This window comes from Eptatretus burgeri, chromosome 18 (assembly GCF_056783735.1).
Source record: "Eptatretus burgeri isolate ZD-2024b chromosome 18, Ebu_testis_v1, whole genome shotgun sequence".
Taxonomy (NCBI): domain Eukaryota; kingdom Metazoa; phylum Chordata; class Myxini; order Myxiniformes; family Myxinidae; genus Eptatretus; species Eptatretus burgeri.
Window position 1 is genome coordinate 10,046,733 of NC_140978.1, and position 23,584 is coordinate 10,070,316.

A 23,584-nucleotide genomic window follows, 5' to 3' on the forward strand; every position below is an offset into this window, starting at 1 on the left:
GACATGCCCCTGACAAAGTTTCAGTAAGAAGACATCTAAATTATTTTGTCATTGTCATGGAGAAGAAAACCGTGCCTGAAATCCACCATCTTTTGCAATTCTTCCTCACACATGTACACACTTGAGAGGTGTTCAGCCATGGGTATCATCATTTATTTCAGGAAAAATGTATCAGCACAGCAGAAGCATTCAGGCAGGCTTTCCATTGGACGATGTGAGGACAATGTCACTGTTTTTAATGAACCATTGCATCTAAATTGGCATGTCATGCATCAAGAACATGTGACGGTCAGGTACAGAGGTAAGTAAACTCCATCGAATTCTCGTGGGGGTGTGCGGAAAAGGGAGGTCATGGCAAAATGTGTGCCACACACCCCCGTAGAGGAGTAGAAATGGGACGTGGTTCCTCTGTATCAACAGCATCTTTGGCCTTTTCCTCGGTAAGGCGACACTTTCCTGGAGCCCGTCATTGCTGCACGTTCAACCTGGTGTCCACAAATACGAGTCAAAACTGGTCTCATTCAGTAGAATGGAAAGGGCTGACTTCTCCATCTGAAAAAGGACAAATGCCAACAAGAGTTCACCAAGGTGGTTCACTTTCTTTTATTTATTTATGTTTTTTATAACCGCAATTGAAAGTTGTCTAATCGAGCAGTTTCTCAGGGTGTGACAGTAAATGGACTATTCTATGTCTCGAAGTAGTTTGTCAATAGTACTAAGGGATTCTCTTTATTGTGTGTGCTGTATATTCACTTCTGGAAAGTTCCTTATCACCTTTATTCTCAAGTCATTTTTTCTCCTTTTTACACAAAGGTCAAAGCCCATGGAATCGTTAGATGACATTGGGTGAGAGTATGACACACTGACAATGGAGCAGGGAGGATCAGCCACGTAAAGGGCAGACAGACAGATGGCACAATATATTCCATTTCAGTCTCATTTTCTAAAATCTAAATACTCTCAGCCATCAGCGTGACAGGTTTTATACCACAGCAACCAGGCAGCATCAAGGCACAACAATTATACCTTCAGGCATTGTTATCACTACATCGATTAGTATAACCATTCTCCTTCTCCATCTGAATGAGATTTATGGTCACTAAAGTATCGATGGGAGAGTTAATAGAAATAAAATAAATTTTTTAGATCCTGAGCCAAAGGTCGACACGTGAAAAATTGAGTTTGTCTGCGGTCGAGAGATCGCGGGCTGGACGTGAAAATTGGGGTCAGGAGGCTCGAGCGTTTGGAGCCGCTCGCGACGAGCCTTATAAATTATAGACTTCATTACGGGCCAGGCTCGGGGGCCGGGCATTAAATAGCTTAATGTGTCATTTGCTGCTGCTTCATCACCTGTGGCCACGTAAAAGGACGAAGGTCGGCTCGCCTTGTGCCCAAATACACGGATTGTCTGCCTTTCTAGCAGGACATCCTCTCCATTAAATAAATCAGAACAATGCTGTACATCCTTGTCTTTGCGTTCACTAGAAACTCTTGATGCCAAAAAGAAGAAGAATTTACTGTTATTTTCTCAAATGGAAATAATTCCCCCTGATCAGAAGGTTGTTGTTTTTTTTGAACCAATAAAAGGTTGTGCTCATTGCTTTGTTGTAACAAGTAATTGTGGCTTCCATTAGCCCAAACTAAGTGTCATTAGTAGCCAGTTCATGATATGCAGGGGGCAGCCTCCTCATTCATGAATGGCAATTAAAGATAAAATTTTGTTCAATGACTTCTGCAATTGTTTGATTAGAAATGTCTTCACCAACCGAAGACTTCTCAATTTGAGGTTAAAAACTCTGTTTTTAGTTGCTCATGGTCATGCACCACGAGCATGGAGGATGATCCAGACCAGAACCTCCGCCTCAAAGGGCGGAGGAGCTCCTTGTGAGCCAATGGCCATCCATATCTCGTGCCCAACTGTGTCTGTGGACGTCCTCCTGCAGTTGGGCTACTTCTTATTCGGAGGTTGGTGGCAGGATTGGCACTCCGGCCACCATAAAACCCTTCATTCCGCAAAACACAAAAACGCAAAGAAATCTGAAAACCCACCACCTCCAGTGCAGCTTCCCTTCACAGGGCAGCTCACTGGATTACGGGATTGGGGCAAAGCCTTCGCGATTCCCAATCTTTGATGATAGGAGGGAAACCACGGGGTCACACTCCCGGGTCAGATTGCGGGAGAGTGTGCCGGAGTGGTGCTAAGGTGTCGTCAACCAGAGGAGTCTCCTTGGGTTAACCTGAGGCTGTCCCTTCGGGTGGGTGCCTGGAATGTCCTATCCCTAAGAGAGGGTGATCATCTGTCTGTTATCATCTGAGGTCAAGCGTTTGGACATCGGTATTGCAGCACTCTCTGAGATTCGGAGACTGGATTGCAGCGAGATAATGGTGGGTGGTTACACCTACTATTGGTCTGGTCGCTCTGATGGTTACCATTCCCAAGGAGTTGCTGTAGCTGTGTCCAATAAGCTGACGCCAATGATAATTAAGGTAACACCAGTCAACGAACGTATGATGAGACAAAGGATTCGTCACTCATTAGGTGTCATTTCCCGAGTCTCTGTTTATGCTCCGACTGAGGCGAGTGATCTCACCGTGAAGGATGCATTCCGCACCACGCTCGAGTCTGTGGTTGATCAGTGCCCCAGACGAGATACACTTCTAGTCTTGGGGGATTTCAATGCATCGACTGGAACTGATGGGGATGGTTATGAGACATGTGTTGGTCCCCATGGGTCAGGAACTATGAACCAGAATAGCACTAAGTTCCTTGATTTTGCAAGAAGTCATGGACTTAGGGTGGCCGGTTAATGGTTTCAGCGCCCACAAGCTCATCGCTGGACTTGGTATTCCAACGCTGGCGATGTGGCAAAGGAGATTGACCATGTCCTCATTGAAGGTCACTGGAGGATGCTCCAGAACTGCAGGGTCGACCGGAGTGCCCATTTCCTCAATACTGACCACTGGCTTGTAGCAACTCTGAAGTTGCACCTTAAATCCAGTATAATGGTACTATCCCAGCCTAGGCTGGATGTTGGCAAGCTCAGGGATGAGAGGATAGCTGAGGAGTTTGCGAACAAGCTGAGTGGAGATTTATTGAGGGGGTCTGGGTGCTTTGGGAGGTCCTGAAGAGTTGTGGAGTGCCTTCAAGACCACCGTCCTTGATGTTGCCGGTGGATGTCTTGGAACTCACTGTCGGGCAAAGAAGAATTTTGTCTCTCAAGGGACACTGGATACCATTGACCAGAGTCGCAGGGCCAGGCTGAATGGCAGAGCTGAGCTGTTCAGGGAGCTGAAGCGTAAGACTGTACGTGCGCTAAGGGTGGCCAAGGAGGCCTATGTGCGAGGAATCTGAGGGGGTGGAGCGTCACCTGTAGTCAAGTGATTCTCGTCCTGCTTATAGGGGAATTCGCGCATTGCGTTCATCCAAGCCCATCCCTCGGTGTACTGCAGTTAGAGCAGAGGGTGGTAGGCTCTTGACAGAGGAGTCCGAAGTGAAGGCCCGCTGGGCCGGTTACTTTGAGCAGTTGCACCAGGCTGATCCACCAGCTGTCGAGTTGGATGTCAGGGGTGTTGCAATCCCTGTTGCTGACCCTCCAATCAACTGTGGTCCACCTTCGCTTGTGGAAACACAGGCTGCGGTGAGCCGGTTGAAATGGGGTAAAGCACAGGGATCTGTGGCATCCATGCTGAACTTCTCAAGGCTGGTGGAAATGCTGCACTCGTGTCGTTGCATGCAGTTCTGTGCTCTGCCTGGAACACTGGCATCATCCCAACTGACTGGAAGAGGTTCCTTGTTGTCCCTCTCTGGAAAGGGAAGGGTGATCGCAAAGACTACAACAACTACCAAGGGGTGGCGCTGCTCTCAGTGCCGGGCAAGGTCTTTGCTCGGATCATTCTTGATAGGGTTCGCCACCATCTGTTTGAGCACCAGCAACCAGTGCAGTCAGGCTTTACACCAAAGAGGTCAACGATTGACTGTATTTGCCGTTCGGTTCCTCACTGAACACAGATGAGAGTTTCGGCAGGGGCTGCTTGCAGCCTACGTTGATCTCTGTAAACCGTTTTATTCAGTGAATCGGGATGCCCTCTGGAGGATTCTTAGTCTTCTTTGGGGGGCCACCAAAACTGATCGTTCTGATGTCTGAATTCTACTCTGGTACTGAGCGTGCTGTGTGATGTGGTGGTACCATCTCTGACTTATTTCCAGTTGATACTGGAGTTCATCAAGGGTGTGCACTGGCCCCCACACTTTTCAGCACTAATATGGACTGGATTCTAGGGAGGATGTCGGAGAGATCATGCTGCGGTGCATCGTTTCGGAATGTCAAGATCTCTGACCTTGATTTCGCAGATGATGCAGTCATCTTTGCAGAGACTTTAGATATCCTTCTGGGGGCCCTCGAGGTGCTGAATGAGGAGTCGGATCCGCTGGGATTATGGGTTTCCTGGGTCAAAACGAAGATCCAGGCTTTCAATGACATCTTGGATGCTGCTGTCCTGTCTGTGCCTGTTTGTGGTGAGGATGTTGAGTCATGGAGATTCATTTGCCTTGGCAGTGATATCCATGTCTCTGCTGGCTGTGAGTCAGAGGTCAATAGACATCTGGGTCGGGCCTGGGGAGTCATGGATTCACTGGATAATGCGGCGTGGCACTGCCGGTACCTGTGCGGGAGGACGAAAGTCCGAGTCTTCAGGTCCTTGGTGCTTCCAATCTTGCTCTGTGGATGCGAGACTTGGACTCTGACCAAGGATCTGAGATGGAGTCTTAATTCCTTTGGTACCAGGTCTCTTCGGAGAATCCTTGGCTATCGCTGGTCAGACTTTGTGTCCAACGAGCGGTTGCTGAGAGAGACTCAAATGAGCTTTGTTACCTGCATAGTCCGTGAGCATCAGCTGCGACTTTCTGGATATGTGGCTCGTTTTCCTGACGCTGATCCTGCTCACCAGATTCTCTCAGCGAGGGAGTCTCGTGAGTGGAGGAGGCCAATGGGCCAACCACGTACCTCGTGGTTGCAGCAGGTTGATCGGCATCTCAAGGAGATGGGGATGGGCCAGGCATCTGCCTGGGGGATGGCCAGACGGAGGCCCCTGGAGTACCGGCGGAAAGTGGACGCAGCGACGCGCTGCTCTGGCGCATGCTCCCATACCTGGCCTGATGGTCATGAGAAATGATTGTTATAGCAGGCAATGAGTTTGGAGACCACCCTGACATAATTCACTTCTTGCATGTATCAGTTCTCATATTAATGCTTTTCCCCTGTTTGCTTCCTCTTTTTCTTTCCATTTCCTCAATGTTTTTTCTCTTTTCCTCCACTTCCTCTTTTTTGTGGCTTTTTCCTTCAGTTGAACTTTCTTTCTGCTTCAGCTTTCTCTTATCAATTTTTTCTCATTTTTTCCACTCCTATTTTTTTTCTTTCGCATTCCTTCCTCCATTCTCTTTCTTGTGCTTTCTATTTTTTTCTTCTCTAACTTTTATTTATTATCATTACGAGAAAATACAACCCTTTGCTTTGCTGATGGGAATATTGGGGATGAGCGATGCCTCATCAACCATTGCTATACACTCCGGGAGCGAGGAAGATGGGGGAGAAAGTTGGGAGGGGGAGGGGGTTTCACAGCAGGTAAGCATGAGGAGAGGGTTCTTGACTTGCATCTGGTAGTGGGTCTGGTTGAGAAGGTGGGGTTTGGGTAGTCCAGGATTTAACGAATTTGGGTCAGTTAAACAGCACGTTAATTCAGCATGCGGAGATTGCCGGGAGATGGCTATGTGGGGTGGAGAGGGGAGGGGGTAAGTGTGAGGGGAGGTAGAGGGAAGGCAGTGTGATGGGAAGGGAAGAGAAGGCAGTGTGAGTGGAAGAGAATGTGGTGTGAGGGGAATGGAAGGCAGCGTGATGGGAAGGGAATGGAAGGCAGCATGAGGGGAAGGGAAGTTGGCGTGAGGGGAGCAGAAGGGAAGGCAGCACAAGGGGAGGGGAAGGGAAGGCAGCATGAAGGGAAGGGAATGGAGGCAGTGTGAGGCGAAGGGAATGGAAGGCAGCAGGAGGGGAGGGGAATGTGGCATGAGGGGCTGGGAAGTGAAAGCAGCGTGAGGGAAGGAGAAGGGAAGGGCGATAAAATGCACCCAAGCAGCAACATTTTCTTTTTAACCGGCGGGTTCTATATAAAACCGGCGGAAGCATTTAAAACCCATGCTGTCTACCTGGCAAAGGCGTGCACATGTATTACCTTGCCTGCAAAACCAGGTTGACAGTTTAGATTTAGGTTGACATTCTAACTGAGGATAGACAGCTCAGGGGTGAGTGCTCATTGCTCTGGGCTACTGTTATTCATTGCATGACCCGTGAGCCACTGGTGGTCCCTGGTGCCCTAAAGTGCGGCCCCTGACGTGTGGCCGATAATTATAATACACAAATGTGAAAACACCCCATCATAATGCCCTATAAATGCTATCAAATTGACACCATGGTTTCAAATGAGTGTTTACTGGGTTTGCAGCCCAGTTAACCACAGCAAAGAAGAGCACGTGAGGGCGTGGCCTAATAATAGCCATTACGAGGCGGTGTGGCCGCTCTCACACTGATACCTTATCAGCAAAAGTGGCCCCCCTCTAAAAATAGTGAAGATTACTGCTCTCAGCTATCCTGCCAGACCGGAATGGCAAATTGCATGTGAATGCAATATCGAGCGCAGTGAGGTTTTCAAACTGGGTTTAGTGGTGCATGGAAATATGTTATATGAGTAACAGGAGAATGGATATCATTTTTGATATCGACCTGTTTCTGAACTTGACCTGTTGAGCATGTTTGCGACAAAACCTATTTTGCCTTCTAAGCATGCAAAATGCAACCACGCCCTACAAAGCTTATTCTGATAGACTGCTATTATTCTGCACAATTACTACCATTTGAGGTGCAGTCAAGATGATACTAAGCAATCATCGCTTTTATGGATGAACACATTCCTTCGTGAAAGAATATCAAATAACATGAAAAACGAACAATTTAATCTGATCATTTTCTAAATTTACAGCCTCCAAATGAAGATCATATTATACAGTAATACCTCTCTTCATGCTGGTCCGTTGAACGCTGATTTGTTATAGTGCTCCTTCTTCCAGAGAAAAAATTTAATGAAGAAAACCCATAACATTCAGTGCTTGCCGAGTAAGCACAACTGCCACCATTGCTTGTACTGTATGCATACGCTCTGAGCCAATCAGTGCTGTTTATTTTGCCTTCATTTTGCAGCATGATGAGCCTTCCCCCACCTTGTCTCCCACTGCTGTCATGTAGAAGTTGTAGGAGCAGAGTAGGAGCAGCGGCAATTTATTGTTTTATTTTATTGATATTTGTACATCGTTCATGTTTTTGTTAATACTTACAAATGCTATTCTATTAAAAAAAAATTAAGGACCACTGGACCTATAGTTTATCTCTCCATGGCCTAATGTTGTAACCCAAATTTGGTAGCATTCTGTCTGTTGGGTGTGGAGAAGATTTTTGAAGAAACTTACTAAGCTGGCCATTTTGACCTACTTAAACTCATGTGACTGGAATGAGCTTTGCAATCCCTGTGACCAGTCAGTAGTGGAATGTTTCTTCCAAATTTCAGCCAGATCACCCCAGCAGTTTGGCAGGAGAAGTCGAAATCGCGGACGGACGGACGGTGCGCGATGACAATACCTTATCTGGAAATTCAATTCCAGATAAGGTCAATAATTCTTTTTATTTGGAAAGTAATATGTTTACCATCTGTATTGTTATTATTCATGTTATTACTGATACCTCATTGTATTATTATTGGTATTAGTATTACCGATACCCCAATGTTATTATTATTAGTTATTAGTATTATTTGTATTATTATTTATTACATTGTTATTTTTATTATTATTATTATTACCGATGTGCCAATGTAGTATAGCGCATTTTCGATTTGTGCTCTCTTTTCCAGGAGCGCATCTTGAACTCGAAGCGAGGTTTATTGTACATGGATATAATATAAAATTATATCATTGCACAAAATAATTTTACTGGGAGAATGTGCATTGGTTATAGGCCATCAGTTGAGAGTTAATTGAGGAAATTCTACACCAGAGAATGTCAAAGGTGTGCAACGTGTGATACTGGGAATTTAAAGTGTTACAATATTATCTGCCATAATATGAAGAGTGCAATCATAAAAAAAAATTTATTACCCATTACAACCTTCTGATTGGACTGAAAATAGAAATGATATGTTATACAATGATGAAATGGTGAATGCAGTGTAGTGTCCGAAGCAAAAAAGAAAAGCATGAAGTCCATCAGATGATGTCAATAACTTTTCTTCATTCATTCATTACAGGAAAGCAAACTTGGTAACTGCAGATACCCAGGATCAAATAGGTGCACCAAAGGATATCTATAGACATTGCCTGGGTTGGTTTCTTGCACTTTCGGTCCTGTACTCATCATAGAGAAAGGACGAGCAGTTTGCTCCAGCATTGAATGTCCAGGATGAAACCCAAACTTGCGTTCTATTTTGAAATGGATCAGTGTTTGCTGTCTTTCAATAAGATGGAAAGCAACTTGTCAATAAGACCCGTGAGAAGCTTGACTTAAACTTTAATGACTTTGTTATCGTTATTATATTGCATGTTCTTAAAAGAGATCTCTAATAGGATCATGGAAGTTTCGCAGTTTCTGTTACGAAGCCTCGGTTTTGGTTTCACTCAGCTCTAATAGAGGGTTGAAATGCAAAACCAAACAAAAATAACGAAAGATAATGATAATGTTTTAACAATAAAGCACACCCAATCCTAATTTTAGCACTTGATACAATTATTACCTCTGCCACCGAAGATGGACAGAGGTTATGTTTTCACTCCTGTTTGTCTGTCTGTTTGTCTCTTTGTTTGTTTGTCTTTCGGCAGGATATCTTAAAGTTGTGGAAGGGTAATGACAAAACTTGATGGATGAGTTGTGGAGGTGACAAGAACAAGCCGATTTGATTTTGGTTAAGGTACGGATCCAGATCCGGCCCATCAGTGGGATACAAAATGTAAACTGTTCAGCCTGGCGAAAGTATGCACTCTACTGAGTGCCATTCTAGTATTATTAATGTGTTCGTAAGTTATGTTTATTATTGTACTTTACCACTATAATTTGAATGGATTTATGAGCTGTAGATCTAAAACTATAACATCATGTGGAAGAAGACATCTTGCAAAGTTATGGACTCATAATCATCTAAATTTGGTAACTTCTTGCACATAAGAAAATAGTTATGAGAAATCACATACGGCCTGTTCAGAGGTCCCACAATTCATCTCGACAAGTTATGCTTTCCTTTTCCTTTTTTTTTTTCTTTGTCCTTCCTCTGCAGTCTTGAGTTCTCGTTTCCATTTAGAAATAAACTTTTCAGGGACTTTTATTGTCGGTTTGTTGCTGCATTTGTTTTTGTTTTTCGTAATAAGAGTTACCGTTCAAATAACACATGCGATTATATACAGTGTGTAAAATATTGTGGAACCATCTCTCAGCACTTTTCATTCCTATTCTTTGGATTCACCATTCCATCACCTCTCTCACCCGAGTTATATTATTACCTCCGCCACCGAAGGTGGATGGAGGTGATGTTTTCACCCCTGTCTGTCTGTCTCTTTATTTGTTTGTTTGTGTGCAGGATATCTCAAAAAGTTGTGGACGGATGCGGACGAAATTTTCTGGGCAGGTTGGATGTGTGACAAGGATGAATTGCTTAGATTTTGGTGAAGATTCGGATCTGGATCCAGATCCAGATCCAGATATTCAAATTTTTTAAGTGATTCTTCACCATTGAGAGATAGGGCCTAAAACGATGTAAAGTACGATATCTCGAAAAGTTGTGGACCAATTCGGATGAAACTTGGTAAGAGGTTGGGTGTGTGACAAGGCCTAATTGGTCCGATTTTGGTGAAGATCCAGATCTGAGTGGAAGTATGCACTCTACCGAGTGCTCTTCTAGTTTGTCTTGTTTTGTGTCATGGAGGCTGGAGTTCATACACATTTGATGCACTTTCTGCAGTTTTATTGTCAGTGTGAAGAAGAGCAATCCTTTTCGTACTGATATGTCACTTTACAAAGGAAACTGTGGAGTCGGTTTCGCAGGACATACCCAGGCTACTGATCTTTGTTGATAGTCGAAGGCTTGAGCATGGATCCTGCTGGATAGTCGAACATGGATTCTTGAGCATGGATTCATCGTGGCCATCTGCAGTCTTGCTAGTTTTTATTTATTTATTTTAACATTTTTACTTTAATACATGCTGTATTAATTCTGCCAAAAGTCATGGGACACAAATTTGTCGTTGTGAGAGGTACCCACACATCTGTCTGATATAATTACCACGAATATGGTCATCATGTAGTATAAATAATCAGGGAACAGTCCCTTTTCTCAGTTTCAGAGCTTCATTTTTGAAAAGGAGTTAATAAAGTTTCAATGAGGAATTATGTTCAGCTGTCAGAGGATGGGCACCTGCATCAGCATCATATAAAGTATCCTTGCCAATCTTAGAACAACTGTGGGGCAAATCATCTGAAAGTGAAAGACTACAGGCAACACCTCCCTTTAACCATTGATCTGACAGATCATAGCCCACGATTCGTTCTCGAAAATAACTTCATTCAGAAAGAGAACCTTGAAATAGGTTGTTAGAACAGATGTGGCCATTATCATGTAAAGAAAAAGCTTGGGAAGTCATTGGAATGTCAGGCACTATTGGTGCAATTTGTGAGGCATACATTCCATGATATATCAAGGAAGAGCAGCTACACACAAGCCTTTCATCACTGTGGTTAATACTCAGCCTCACATCTAATGGGGTCAAGAAAGAATGTGTATTCTTGGGGCCTCGATGTGGAAACATGTTTCGTGAAGTGACGTGTCCCAATACACATTGTTAACGTCTGTCTGATAGTTTGGTCTTCCTGAATCGTTGAAATGCCAGTTATGAGCAAAACACCATTAACCACATAATTTGAAATGCCAGTGTTGGAGAAATACCAGGGATTCCTACCTCAAAACTATCAAAAACGGGTAGCAAATGTTTTAAATGTTTTTTTTTTTTTGAGAAAAATTCCAGGCTATGATTATCAAGCATTATTTAATGACTGCACAGCAAGGCCTATTATCCAGTCTCATGACTTTTAGTCGAAGAGGATATATATCATCCAATAACCCACACTTTGTTAATCTTCTCGAATCCAAGCTTTCTTCTTTTGTACTGTTCTTTGTCCCCATTTTCTCCCATCTATGGAATCACTTCTGTGAATCTCTGGAAGGAGAGCCAACTGGAGATTTCTGGAGACAAAGTTTCAGATCCAACCTCTCAGTCATTGAGTTAGCTTGTTCAAGTCCAGGCTTATTGGGCATTCTATAGACCATCCTCACTTGTCTTAAGGATGATTTATAAAGGCACATGTTTGATATCTTTTCCATCACTTTATACTTCCCTTGTGCTTCATATTTAAATAAGTACAAGCTCATCTGAGAGCCAGTCATTGGATGATGTTTTTATTTAAAAGTCGTGTCCAATCTGACATCCACAATTAAACACTTGTACAAAATTGGAGGTTTTGCCAATGAAAATGCTGACACCATTTTTTTTTAAAGTCCTTTATGGGGAAGGATTACCTGGAGGTCATCGATGAAAATTATTTCAGACAAAAATACACTGCACTCTCTTGCGAAAGAGACTGCTATCCTCAGTTCTCCAGTGGAAGGTGTAATAGCAACGGCAAAGGGATGACCTTTGACAATTATCTGATTTTTATTTGACTTGCCGGAGAGGCCAAATTTGCTCCATCGAAGATCTTTTGTTGAGAAAATGCTCCAGGCACTATGTACATTTTCTTTTCCTTCCAATGCCTTTGCTGAAAGCTATCAATTTACAATGTTTTCACTTCGAGTTAATGTGTTTTGTATGATTTCAAAGGCCACTTAAGTATTGTTTAACTGGAATATATTTTGTCTCTATAACGTTTCAGCCAAGTGGTCAAAAACCTTTCATCCAGGCAGAGCACCAAAGCAGACGGCCGAGTCGTGCCGATCACTATCCGATTGGATTAAGACAGGATGGCACAATAGTTGCTGCACCAGCATACTTTCGGAGCAGCTGCCTCTGGAGATGAGACCATTGCAAACAAAAGGGGAATTACTTGAACGCAGAAGCTTTCACTGACTTTGAAATGGGCAATGGGCACTGCGAGGGTTTCCTCAGCTACGCAGGCCAAGGCTCAACCATTCCAAGCGGCATTCAGCGCGAGCCGATACGGCAGGGTCGGAGAAAAGGTTTCCAAATAGGATCAGGAGTTCAAAGTATGGCTTGGGAGACTCATTACCATTGATAAGCTGTTTATTATTTGCTTCATTCTTGCATGGTGTTACTCCCTCTCCAGCAACTATTTCTCCCATCTTTTCTGGAGTGTATGATGGACATTAAAATGTAGGCAGCCCTCTGGCAAACAATATTTTGAGCAGAAATGCCATCAAGCAAATCCATATCCTTTGTTTATCGCTATATTTTGTGCTGAAATATATATATATATATGTACACTACCGGTCAAAACTTTCAGAACACCCCCACTTTTCTAGTTTTTACTGAAATTTAAGCAGTTTAATGTTTCAATGTACTCTGAAATTAGAGCATAGAACAAATAAACAATGGCATATCAAAAACAAATCATGGAATCATTTTGTTGAACAAAATTTAATCTAAATTTTGCCTCGTCAAAGAAGCCACCTTTTGCAGATATAACAGCTGAACATTCTCGTGGTATTCTTTCTACAATGGAAATCAAATATTGTTCGGAAAGTTCTTCCCAACACTGTTGCAGAAGTTTCCACAAATGTGTTGCACTTGTCGGTTGCTTTGCTTTCACCCTTCTGTCCAGTTTATCCCAAACCAGCTCGATGGAGTTTAAGTCTGGAGACTGTGCTGGCCATTTCATGATTTGAAGCCTATCGTCTTATTCTTTTCTTCTAAGGGAGTTCTGACATAGCCTGGAGGTATATTTTGGGTCGTTATCTTGCTGTAGGATGAACCTCTGACCAACTAGGCATAGACCAGAGGGTATTGCATGGTGCCGCAAAATGCTGTGGTAGCCCTTTTGGTTCAGGGTGCCAGTCACTCTGTGCAAGTCACCGACTCTGGATCCAGCAAAACAGCCCCAGATCATCACGCTCCCTCCTCCATGTTTGACAGTTGGTGTCACACACTGAGGAACCATCCTTTCACCTACTCGACGGTGTACAAAAACCCTGCGCGATGAACCGAAGATTTCAAATTTTGATTCATCGGTCCATAAGACCTTCTTCTAGTTTTCAGTAGTTCACTGGCGGTGCTTCATGGCCCAGGCAAGCCTCTTTTTCTTATTTTGCCATCTTCGCAATGGCTTTCTTACTGCCACTCGACCTGTCAAACATGCAGCTCGAAGTCTTCACTTCACAGTTGAAACTGAGACTTCCTTACTTCGACCAGTGGAAAGCTGTGCTTGAAGCTGCTGTCCTGTGAGCCGCCTATCACGCAAGGTGTTGACTTTCAGAAACTTGTCTTCTGATTGTGTTGTGACTTTGGGTCTGCCAGACCTCTTCCTGTCAAATTTTCCTCCAGTTTCCAAGTGACTTTTGATGGTGTCGGAAACTGTAATCACTGACACCTTGGCTTCTTTGCAATTTCTCTAAAGGAAGACCTACATTTTTAAGGGTTATAATGGTCTGTTTGTCTTCCTTTGTTAATTGTCTTTTTCTCGCCATTTTGATCGCAATATACTTCATCCTGCAGTGCAATATTGTCCAAATAATGCTTCAGAGGGTGTAGCCACACAGTGTTCCAACACTGCTTTTATACAGACAGAGGGTTTGTAACTAATCAACAAAAATTGGGACACCTGTAGGAATTGTTTGCATCAACTTTCAAGGCTTAATTTACTTCCATTGCTGCAGAACAGCTGCAGTTGCTTTCCCATTACTTGTTCCCTGAAAAAGGCCTTTTTCAACAACTGAAATTTTCATTATTTTCAGTTTTGGTAACCTCAACTTTTTTTTAACCTCTGGCAGTTTACCGCTTAGCTTTGTACCATTTCAGGTTATTCACTGGACTTGAACTGCTTAAATTTCAGTAAAAACTGGAAAAATGGGGGTGTTTTAATACTTTTGACCAGTAGACAATGTTGTGGATATCCATAAACGGTGTGATGGCTTTCTCTAAACAGCTTAAATGCAGATCTGCTGATGGGACATGCTCGAACATATATGCACATCATTTAGTTGCACTCAATTCATGCACACAAGCTCACTTTCTCACTCATTTACTCACTCACTCACTTACTCACATGTAAGCTTGGTGCAGGCTTGCAGCTTTTTGCTTGGCCATTTTAAAATGGTTTATCCTCACTCCATCTACACATTTTGCAGTATAAAATTTGAGGAACTTGTTGTGGTGAAGTAGCGTTGTGAAATTTAGCTTTTGGTTATGGCTAAGCTCATATCATGATGTTCTGGGTTTCTCTCTGTGAATTCATGCCCTTTCTTTCCCCTAATTTTCTGACCTGTATTTTTCTCTGTATTTGATTATTATTTATTACCCCGCCCACGCAAAGTGAGAAACACGCTTAAGCAATTGGGCCAGGTCCATACATCCATTTGTCTGTCTGTCGAATCAGTTTATGATCGAGAAACAAAGTGTTGAGTGTTATATCTCGAACAAGAATCGGAACATGAATCCGAAGACAAATTTGCCATTTTACAGTACTTTGGTTCTGAATTCGGCTCGAGCACTCATGTGCAGTGAGGAGTGAGTATAATATTGTTACTTTCTCTGCCTTGCCTGGCAGTCAAAGAAAATTGAAAATCATTCCAAACAGGACACTAGCTGTTTTTAAAGGCGTCGTAAAGGACACGAAGAACAGGCACAAATAACTAATGTAACGTGTTAGATAGGGTGGTGTAATAGACACTGCATAAACGGCGGTAAAACCCAGAATTGATTTATATATACGACTTTTACAATCCTTATACCTTTATTGGCCCCCATCATTGGACTTAGTCCGAAACGGGGGCTTATAGATTTGTTCTCGATTCTCATTTCCGTGCATGCGTGCGTCCGCAGCCATATCTCGGACATATATGGACTGATTTTATTCGCACTTGGAACAAATACAACACATGATGGTGTACATATGAACATCATTTTGTTTCGCGATCAAAGATGGCCGACTGGTGTCTATTTTAGTTGTAAAAAAAAAAAAGCCCGGTTGAATACGTCCTCAACCATTTCTCGGACATGAATTTACCGATGTTGTTCAAACTTGGCACACAGATAATGAATGATGGCTTACATAAGGATGTCGTGTTTTTTTCGATATCAGATCCAAGATAGCTGACTGGCGGCCATTTTGTGTTACTTTAATGTGTCCCTAACCATTTCTCAGACATGCATGGTCTGATTTTGTTCAAACGTGACAGACACAAGCACAGTGCATGATGGCACACTTGCACCTAACGTTATTTTGCGATCTGATCAAAGATTGCCGATTGGTCGACTGGCGTTCATTGTAGTTGTATATAAATATGGGCTAGCCCTTCAACTGCGTGCATTATTTTTTTCCTTACTCGAATTGAATTATATACTTGACCACCGTAGAGCACGAATCACCTTCTTAACACTTCCAATATCATCCAATTTTGCAGTACTTGTACATGTTCTTTGGGGTGATGTATAAGACTTCTTCATTGTGCTAAACTTCCAGATTAATTTTTGTTGATGATCTTTGAAATAATTATTTTATGAAAATTGAAGTACGGTATATACTTGAACACTGTACCATGTTTTATGAACATGTTCTTTGAACCCTCCAGTTTATTTGTTTTTAAATTTGCCTTCTGTTAAACAGTTCCTTCCAAATGTAAGCTGCTGGAATACTCATTTTGTCTCTTTTTTTTTTTTTTTTCAAGCAGGCCACTCATTTAAAAAAAAGTTTTTAATGACTGTGTAACGAGTGTCTTTTATTTTTTGTTAAATCACCAATTCCTCCATAATCATCAAGCAAAGGTTGTACTTGTGAATAAGTGCACTCATCTTGGATGTGATTACTTTGCAGAGCCTCGGTTATATTAATGGGCTGCATGGAAAATGGCTGTTCAGTGATATGCGAGCAATCTTCTCTCGTCGCGTCCTGCTCCAGAAAACGGCTCTTGAGATATTTTTTGGAGATCACAGTAAGTGACTTGGGGGTTGGGGGTGGGGGTGGGACTATCCCTATAGAATCAGGGTTTTGTTAAGATGAGGAATTTATTGCGTGCCCATATTTCAAGGTGTGTGTATCGAATCAATTTCCCTTATGGAATGGAAATGATAAATGCGTACATTTTAATATAGCATTGTTTAATCATCGGGAGTTTGTTGTCGATTGACTATGGCATTATTACTTTGTTTTCTTCACACATAATTAAACCTTTCTCCTCCTTACTTTTCATTGACATTTCTACACCATATGAAAACTGAAGCATGTTCTCATTTGCCTCTTTTCAAAAAAAAAAAAAATTCTGATGAAATATTTTTCTTCTGAATCGTGGAGAAATTTAGTTCACCTGTTTTACCATCCGTTAACTCTTGTTTACCTTAATAACCTCAATTCTCCTCTGAGGTTCGTTTTGTTATCATCACCCTCTTTGTCCCATCATACCATCAAATCTCATTCAGCTTCACCCATTACTTCCTTGAATTCAACTTCTCTTTCACATACACAGTATGCATACCTATTCTCCTTTACCAACCGGTATATTGTCAGGGCTCCTTTTATGCTACTATCACCCTCCCTTTCTTTCCCCCACCCTCCCTCATCCCCGACTGTTCTCATTCCCTTCATCAACTTCCACTGTCCTGCACAAGCGGGACATGTTGCAAAATAGATGACTGCACAAAGACGATAAAAAGCTGGGTGGAGCTTTCATCAAAAGAGTGACCCATTGACCCGGAGACCAGCAGCATAGAGGCCTGGAATCTTCTCAGACGTCATGAGCCTCAGAGCTTACTGTGCAGCCATTAGTGCCTGTGTTATTCCACAGGGGGAGTTAGTAAGAAAATAATGGGAGTTAAAAACTCGAATAATATTGGGATTCCTGTTGAGGATGGTAAAGAGTGATGGGGTTTTTGTGGCTTTGTTGATAATTTATATACAGCATTTATTTTGCACAATTTTAATGGATTTGTCCCACTCCCCCCACCCACCCCCTCCCTTTGCTGTTCATGAAGGAAACTGATGTTTGGTTCAGCAGTTAATGACTTGTTTCTTTCTGATTGGTGTTGGTTTGATTCGCATGGCTGCTCATTCTCCCCAACCCGCACGTGGGGAGCGTGACGAGTATGCCAAACAGCCCTAAACATCGAGTTTAGGGAGGCTTTCATCCTGCCTTTGCACTGAAACAGGCTGGGTTGACATTTAGCATCATGGTAATAAAAGAAAAATAACTCTAAACTGCAGTGGCTGGATTGAGTACATGACATAATATTTTAAGTGCGATACATGCTTGTCCTAATTGGTGCAATTTTGATCATGATTTTTTTTTAATCTTGAGATTGAAATGGAGAAAGTGAAACGTGTAGTATGAATGCAAAATTGTTGCTGAAAATTTACATGAATAATGGGGATAAGAAAAGCACAAGGATAAGAAAATGGAAATAGGACAGATAAGGGCATGGGAAAGACAAGCAAAGGATGAGAGATTTGTACAATACAGTGCTGTACTTTATCCAAACCGTTGTAACAATTACAGGCATGCATACGTGGACGCTTGTATACACACACACACACACACACACACACACACACACACACACACACACACACACACACACACACACACACACACATTATTTGGCTGTGTTTCGTGTGCTTCATTTATTGCATTGCCTTTCACTTTAACCTCAAAAATTACAGAGGATGGCACCCACTGTATACAACAGAAGTATTGGAACAGAAAGGAAATGTTATTAGTTTGCAATTAAGTTTATTTTGTTTTCTCAAAGATTTCATTGTCAGTAGCATTTTGCACAAAATATTAGGAGATGTCCAGTGCAATATTGTGCCTTCCTGCCTCAGAGCAAGTGCAAGCTCAGTGATGGATTGTTGTCTGTTGATTCTGCCCCTCGGGTGAAATTTCAAGATATCCCAGAATTGCTTGATTGGGCTAAATTTGGTCTGTGAGCTGACACTGCAGATTTTGATGCTGTTGTCCTTGAACCAGTTTCTTATAGTAAGGCAAGGTGTGTTGTCTTTCTGGTAGACACAAATTCCTTTGCTTTTTGTATTGCCTCCATTGCAGTCGTGTAGTCATGTCCAGAATGTCATGGTAAAACATCAGCAGTTTAGTAAGGAGCGTTGTCATGCTGGTAGATGTTAGGGCTTTCTTTTCCTCCTCCATCAAAGGTGGACGGAGGTTGTGTTTTCACCCCTCTCTGATTGTCTGTCCGCCTGTCGGTGAGCATGATGTTTCAAAAAATTATGAACATTCGGACGAAATTTGGTCGATGGGTTGGGTGTCTGCAAAGGATGAATTGGTTTGATTTTGGTGAATATTCGGATCCAGATATGAGGTTTTTTAAAATTGTTTTTTCTAAGTGATTTTTCACCATTGAGAGATAGGACCAAAAAAGATATCTCAAAAAGTTATGGACGGATTCGGCCAAAACTTAGTGCACAAGTTGGGTGTCTGCCAAGGACGAATTGATTCGATTTTGGTGAAAATCTGGATCCGGATGCAATAAAAAAAAAAATTCAACCTCCGCCACTGAAGGTGGATGGAAGTGGTTTTCACCCCTGTCTGCTTGTCTGTCTGTCTGTGAGCAGGAAATATCAAAAAGTTATGGATGGATTTGGATGACATTTGGTGGACAGGTTGAGTGTGTGACAAGGACGAATTGATTATATTTTGGTGAAGATTCAGATCCGGATTCGACCACTTTCTTTTTTTTAAAGTTTTTTTTAAAGTGATTTTATAAAGAGTTTTTAAAGAGATTTTAAAAAGTTTTTAGAAGTGGTTCTTCACCATTGAGAGATGGGGCCAAAAACGATATATAACTCGATATCTCAAAAAGTTATGGAGGGATTTAGACGAACCTTGTTGTACAGATTGGGAGTGTGACCATGACGAATCGATTAGATTTTGGTGAAGATCCGGATCTATATCTGGATCCGATAACTTTTTTTAAGTGATTCGTTACCGTTGAGAGATGGGTCCAAGAACGATATCTAGCATGATATTTTACAAGGTTGTGGACAGATTATGACAAAAGTTGGTGGATGAGTTGGGTAGGTGACAAGAACAAGCCAATTCTATTTTGGTCAAGGTCCGGATGCAGATCTGGTATCAGTGGGATACAAAACGTGAACCGTTCAGCCTGGCGGAAGGATGTGCTCTACCAAGTGTCATTCTAGTTATAGTATTGTTTAAAAGTAGTGGAGCATTGCTTTCACACCATGATAAAGTGAGGAAAACAATAAGTTTGCGAAAAAATGAACAAGGCATAGGTGGGGGCAAAAAGGGAGAGAGGGTTAATCTTTTTGATTGGAGGGTGTGGATGTTATGTTTTTGGGCTATTATTTTGGTACTTATTTCAAGTTGGACTATGATGATAGGTGGTGGCATGTTCTTTTTTGCCCTTTAAAATTTCCCATTCCTGATTCTTTATAACTTGGATAAAAGGAAAATACTGCTCTTTTCCCTGATATTGTGAGCTTAGCATTGGTTATTGGAGCTTGCTCCAATGATATTCTATAGGATATACACATACATTCATATAACACTGATAACACAGGTTTTGGTGTCAACTTAAGTTTTGTTTCAGATGTTTCAATCTAGAGATGAATATTTTGTGAAACTCGCCATTGGAAATCTGAAGAATGGTGAAAATGGAGTGGCATCTTCCCGCTGTCCTGCTATCTCAACTAGTTGGAAATATTGCTTGGCTTGGTTTTTTTTCTTGGTTTTTTTTCTTGCAAAAACCAAGGCTCATAAAGGAACTGTACAAAGGAAAGCAGTAGCATCACAGACTGACGAGGTTCAAATACATTGGGCATAAGTGGCAGAAAGGGAATGTCAGGAGTGGGGTGGGAAAGGCATAAATGAGAGTAAAAGAGAGCAAGCATGGGTATGGGTATTTGAGAAAGTATAAAGTGACATTGAGCAGCACTTTTGAAGGATGGGAGGGAGGGGCATGAGGCAACAGATGTTGATAGTTAGTTGTTGCACAGACGAGAGAATAAATGGATGAAGTAATGGTTGGTGAGCAACCAATGTAGAATTGGGAATTGGGGAGAGTAACCAGATGTGGAATTTTGAAGGAACATGCATGATCTGAGCAGATTGTTGTGGGAAGATGGAGAGATGAGAGGGAGAGAAAGAAGACCATAAGTGAAGCGATAGAAAACAGTTCACCAACCTGCCTGTCGTGGGTGCGATGCAGACCTTGAGACTTGGCCTTTTGCTGAGATATGTCAATTACACGGATACCCTTGGACTTTATCGCCTTGAGGGGAACAAAAGTAGAAGCAGCTGTGCCACCCAGAATGGTGAACCATACACCAAGATAGATTGGATCAATGAATGATATATAATGTAATGAACTCTGAATGACTCAGAATATAATTAGCTCTGCAAATAATACGAGGCATTCGCCTGCCTTGAAAAGCCAGTTTACACCAGTTTTAATAAATATCCAAAATATTGCCAAAGAGGACTCTTGAGATATTGGTGTTGAAGCAGATTGAGCTGGAACAGCACTCTATCACGCGCATTCCTCCACCAGGCTGAACAGTTTACGTTTTGCATCCCACAAATAGGCCAGATCTGCATCCGGACCATAACCAAAATCTAATCAGATTGTTCTTGTCATTTACCAAATCCATCCACAAAGTTTTGTCAAAACCCATTCACAATGTTTTGAAATATAGTTTTTGGCCCGTTCTTTCAATGGTGAAGAATCACTTAAATAGTTCTCGTATCTGATCCGGATCTCGACCATAATTGAATCAATTGGCACACACACAAACTGTCCACAAAGTTTCATACAAATCTGTCCATAGCTTTTTGAGACATCATGTGATACATTGTTTTTGGCCTGATCTCTCATGAAGAACTATCTATATATTAATACTGAAGGACCAATTTTGTGCTCCTCCTCGCGGTCGCGTCACGTTTTTCTCGGTACTGTGACCTGGACTGAAAGAAACTTCGTACCTGTAAGAGTGCATCGCACATAGTGGCAATAGTCAACCTTCAATTCTGAAGCATCTATACATTAATACTGAAGGACCAATTTTGTGCTCCTCCTAGCGGTCACGTCATGTTTTTCTCGGTACTGTGACCTGAGAAGTTTTGACACGGTGTACGTCAAAGTAGACACGTGCACAAATCAGGGGACTTCTTCACAAGGAGTAGTGTACACCATAAATGTCGTGTACAAGGACGTTTTGTAGGCCTCATTAGGTAAGACCATGGAGTACATCGACTGGGATCCAGCTCTTACAAGAGCCGCCACTGGTTGTCATATTGGGCTCATGGAACGGAATCCGTCTGTGACGGGGTTTCGGCTAGTGGTGAAGAATCACTTTGAAAATTCTCGGATTTGCTCCGGATCCAGATCTTCAAAATGTAATCAATTCATCCTTGTCAAACACCCAACATGTCCAACAAGTTTCAGACGAATCCGTCCATAACTTTTTGAGATATCCTGCTCACAAACAGGCAGACAAATAGACGAATCAAGTCACTCAAAGAGCGACACTTGGCAAAACAGAACAAAGTACAATGTAAATATAATATATATATATATATATATATATATATATATATTATATATATATATATATATATATATATATATATATATATATATATATATATATATATATATATACAGTGTTGGGCACAAAAGCGATAATCCGATAACCGATATAATTATCGAAGTTAACTTTTTTTTATCGGAAGTTAACTTCCATTTATGGTTATCGGACCAGTTAACTTCCGATAACTCCGATTTTAGTCTGATAATGTCCGTTAATTTTTTGTCCGATAACATTTCTTTCTTCACCATACACCATGAGGTCTGGAAATTGTGCACAAATGTCCCAGTACGGTGTGTTAATCACGTGGCCAAGTAGAAGGCCAAGAAACTTGTCGACACCTGGCTGGACATTGATGGGAAGGAGGGCATGGTCGACTCTGACTTCATGGGGGAGGCGATCCTCACCAACCTCTTCCTGAAGTACAACACCCCAATTCCGTCCTCTGCCGCAGTGGAATGGCTATTCTCTCTCGGCAAGGACATCCTGAGGCCCAAGAGGTCAAGACTGTCAGCTGGGCCTAACTTTGAGAAGTTGGTCTTCCTCAAGGGGAACCAGCACATAGTGTCATGGACTCTAAAAAGATGCATAATGCTTATTTTATTCTTGGGTTTAGCATAAATAAGCCTTTTCTATGGGTTTTGAAGCTTTTTCCTTGTTTTTTTGAATTCTTGTTAAAAAGTAGTTATCGTTATCGGATTATCGTTAACTTCTGATAACTTTGTATTATAATTACAGGATTATCGTTATCGGACTTAAAAATGGGGGTTATCGGATTATCGTTATCGAAGTTAACTTTTTGGTTATCGGTGCCCAACACTGTGTGTATATATACAGTCAACCCCCGCTTCATCACGATTCACCTCTCGCGCCCCCGGTTCATCGCGGGTTTTCCCTTGGAACGTAACTAATTTTTTCTGCAGATTCCCCCGGTACATTGCGGTAATAATATATAAAATATAAATTATTTAAGCAATAAATTATAACGCGTGGCGCTCGAAAGTATCTTCATAATAAAACAAACAAAAAAAAAATTTGTATGTTTGTCGACACAACGCACGAGACAAAGACAGAGAGCGCGCTATTCATTTCTCCTTGGCGCTGATTGGCTTCTGCCCACGAGGCGCACTCTCGCTGTCTTGAGTGTTTGGCTTGTGAACGACACAGATATTTTCTACATTTTTTTCTCCAGGCCCTACGATGCCGCCGAAAGGAAAAACGTTTGCCGCGGTTGGGCGCCATTACGGTTTGAATGAATCGACCATACGCTACATCAAGAAGGACGAAGCCAACATCAGCGCTTTACATTCGCAACGCGCTGCAGCACCTCGTGGAGGCCATGGATTCCGACGACAATTTTTCTCTGAGGGCGTATTGGCGTGATTTCACGATAGCAACGTGTCTCCAAATAATTCAGAAGGCTCCACAAGAAATGAAAAAAGAAACCTTAAACGCCTGTTGGAAGAAGCTGTGGCCAGAATGCGTCCACGAATACAAGGCCTTTTCTCCACACGAAATTCACCATTCGGCAATCGATAAGGCGGTCAAGCTGGCGAAGATTCTAGGAGGATTCAACGACATGACGCACGACGAAGTGAATAACCTCATCGAAACCAACTCTGACCCATTAACGGACGAGGATTTGGCTGAGCTTACGAAGTTTGCATGCGAGGAGGAGGAGGAGGAACAATCTGATCCATCGCAGGAGCACGACGACG

At 42.2% G+C, this 23,584-nt stretch overlaps 1 protein-coding gene across 5 annotated transcripts in view; it reads left to right on the top strand.

Moving 5' to 3' along the window:
• LOC147008560 (lipopolysaccharide-responsive and beige-like anchor protein) overlaps positions 1 to 23,584 on the top strand; it is a 597,819-nt gene that overhangs the window by 473,389 nt on the left and 100,846 nt on the right. For all 5 annotated transcript variants that reach the window (XM_085864642.1, XM_085864638.1, XM_085864639.1 and 2 more), the window contains one exon: positions 16,125 to 16,242. In XM_085864642.1, coding sequence (XP_085720768.1) covers positions 16,125 to 16,242 — 118 coding nt within the window. The remainder of the gene's footprint in view (positions 1 to 16,124; positions 16,243 to 23,584) is intronic.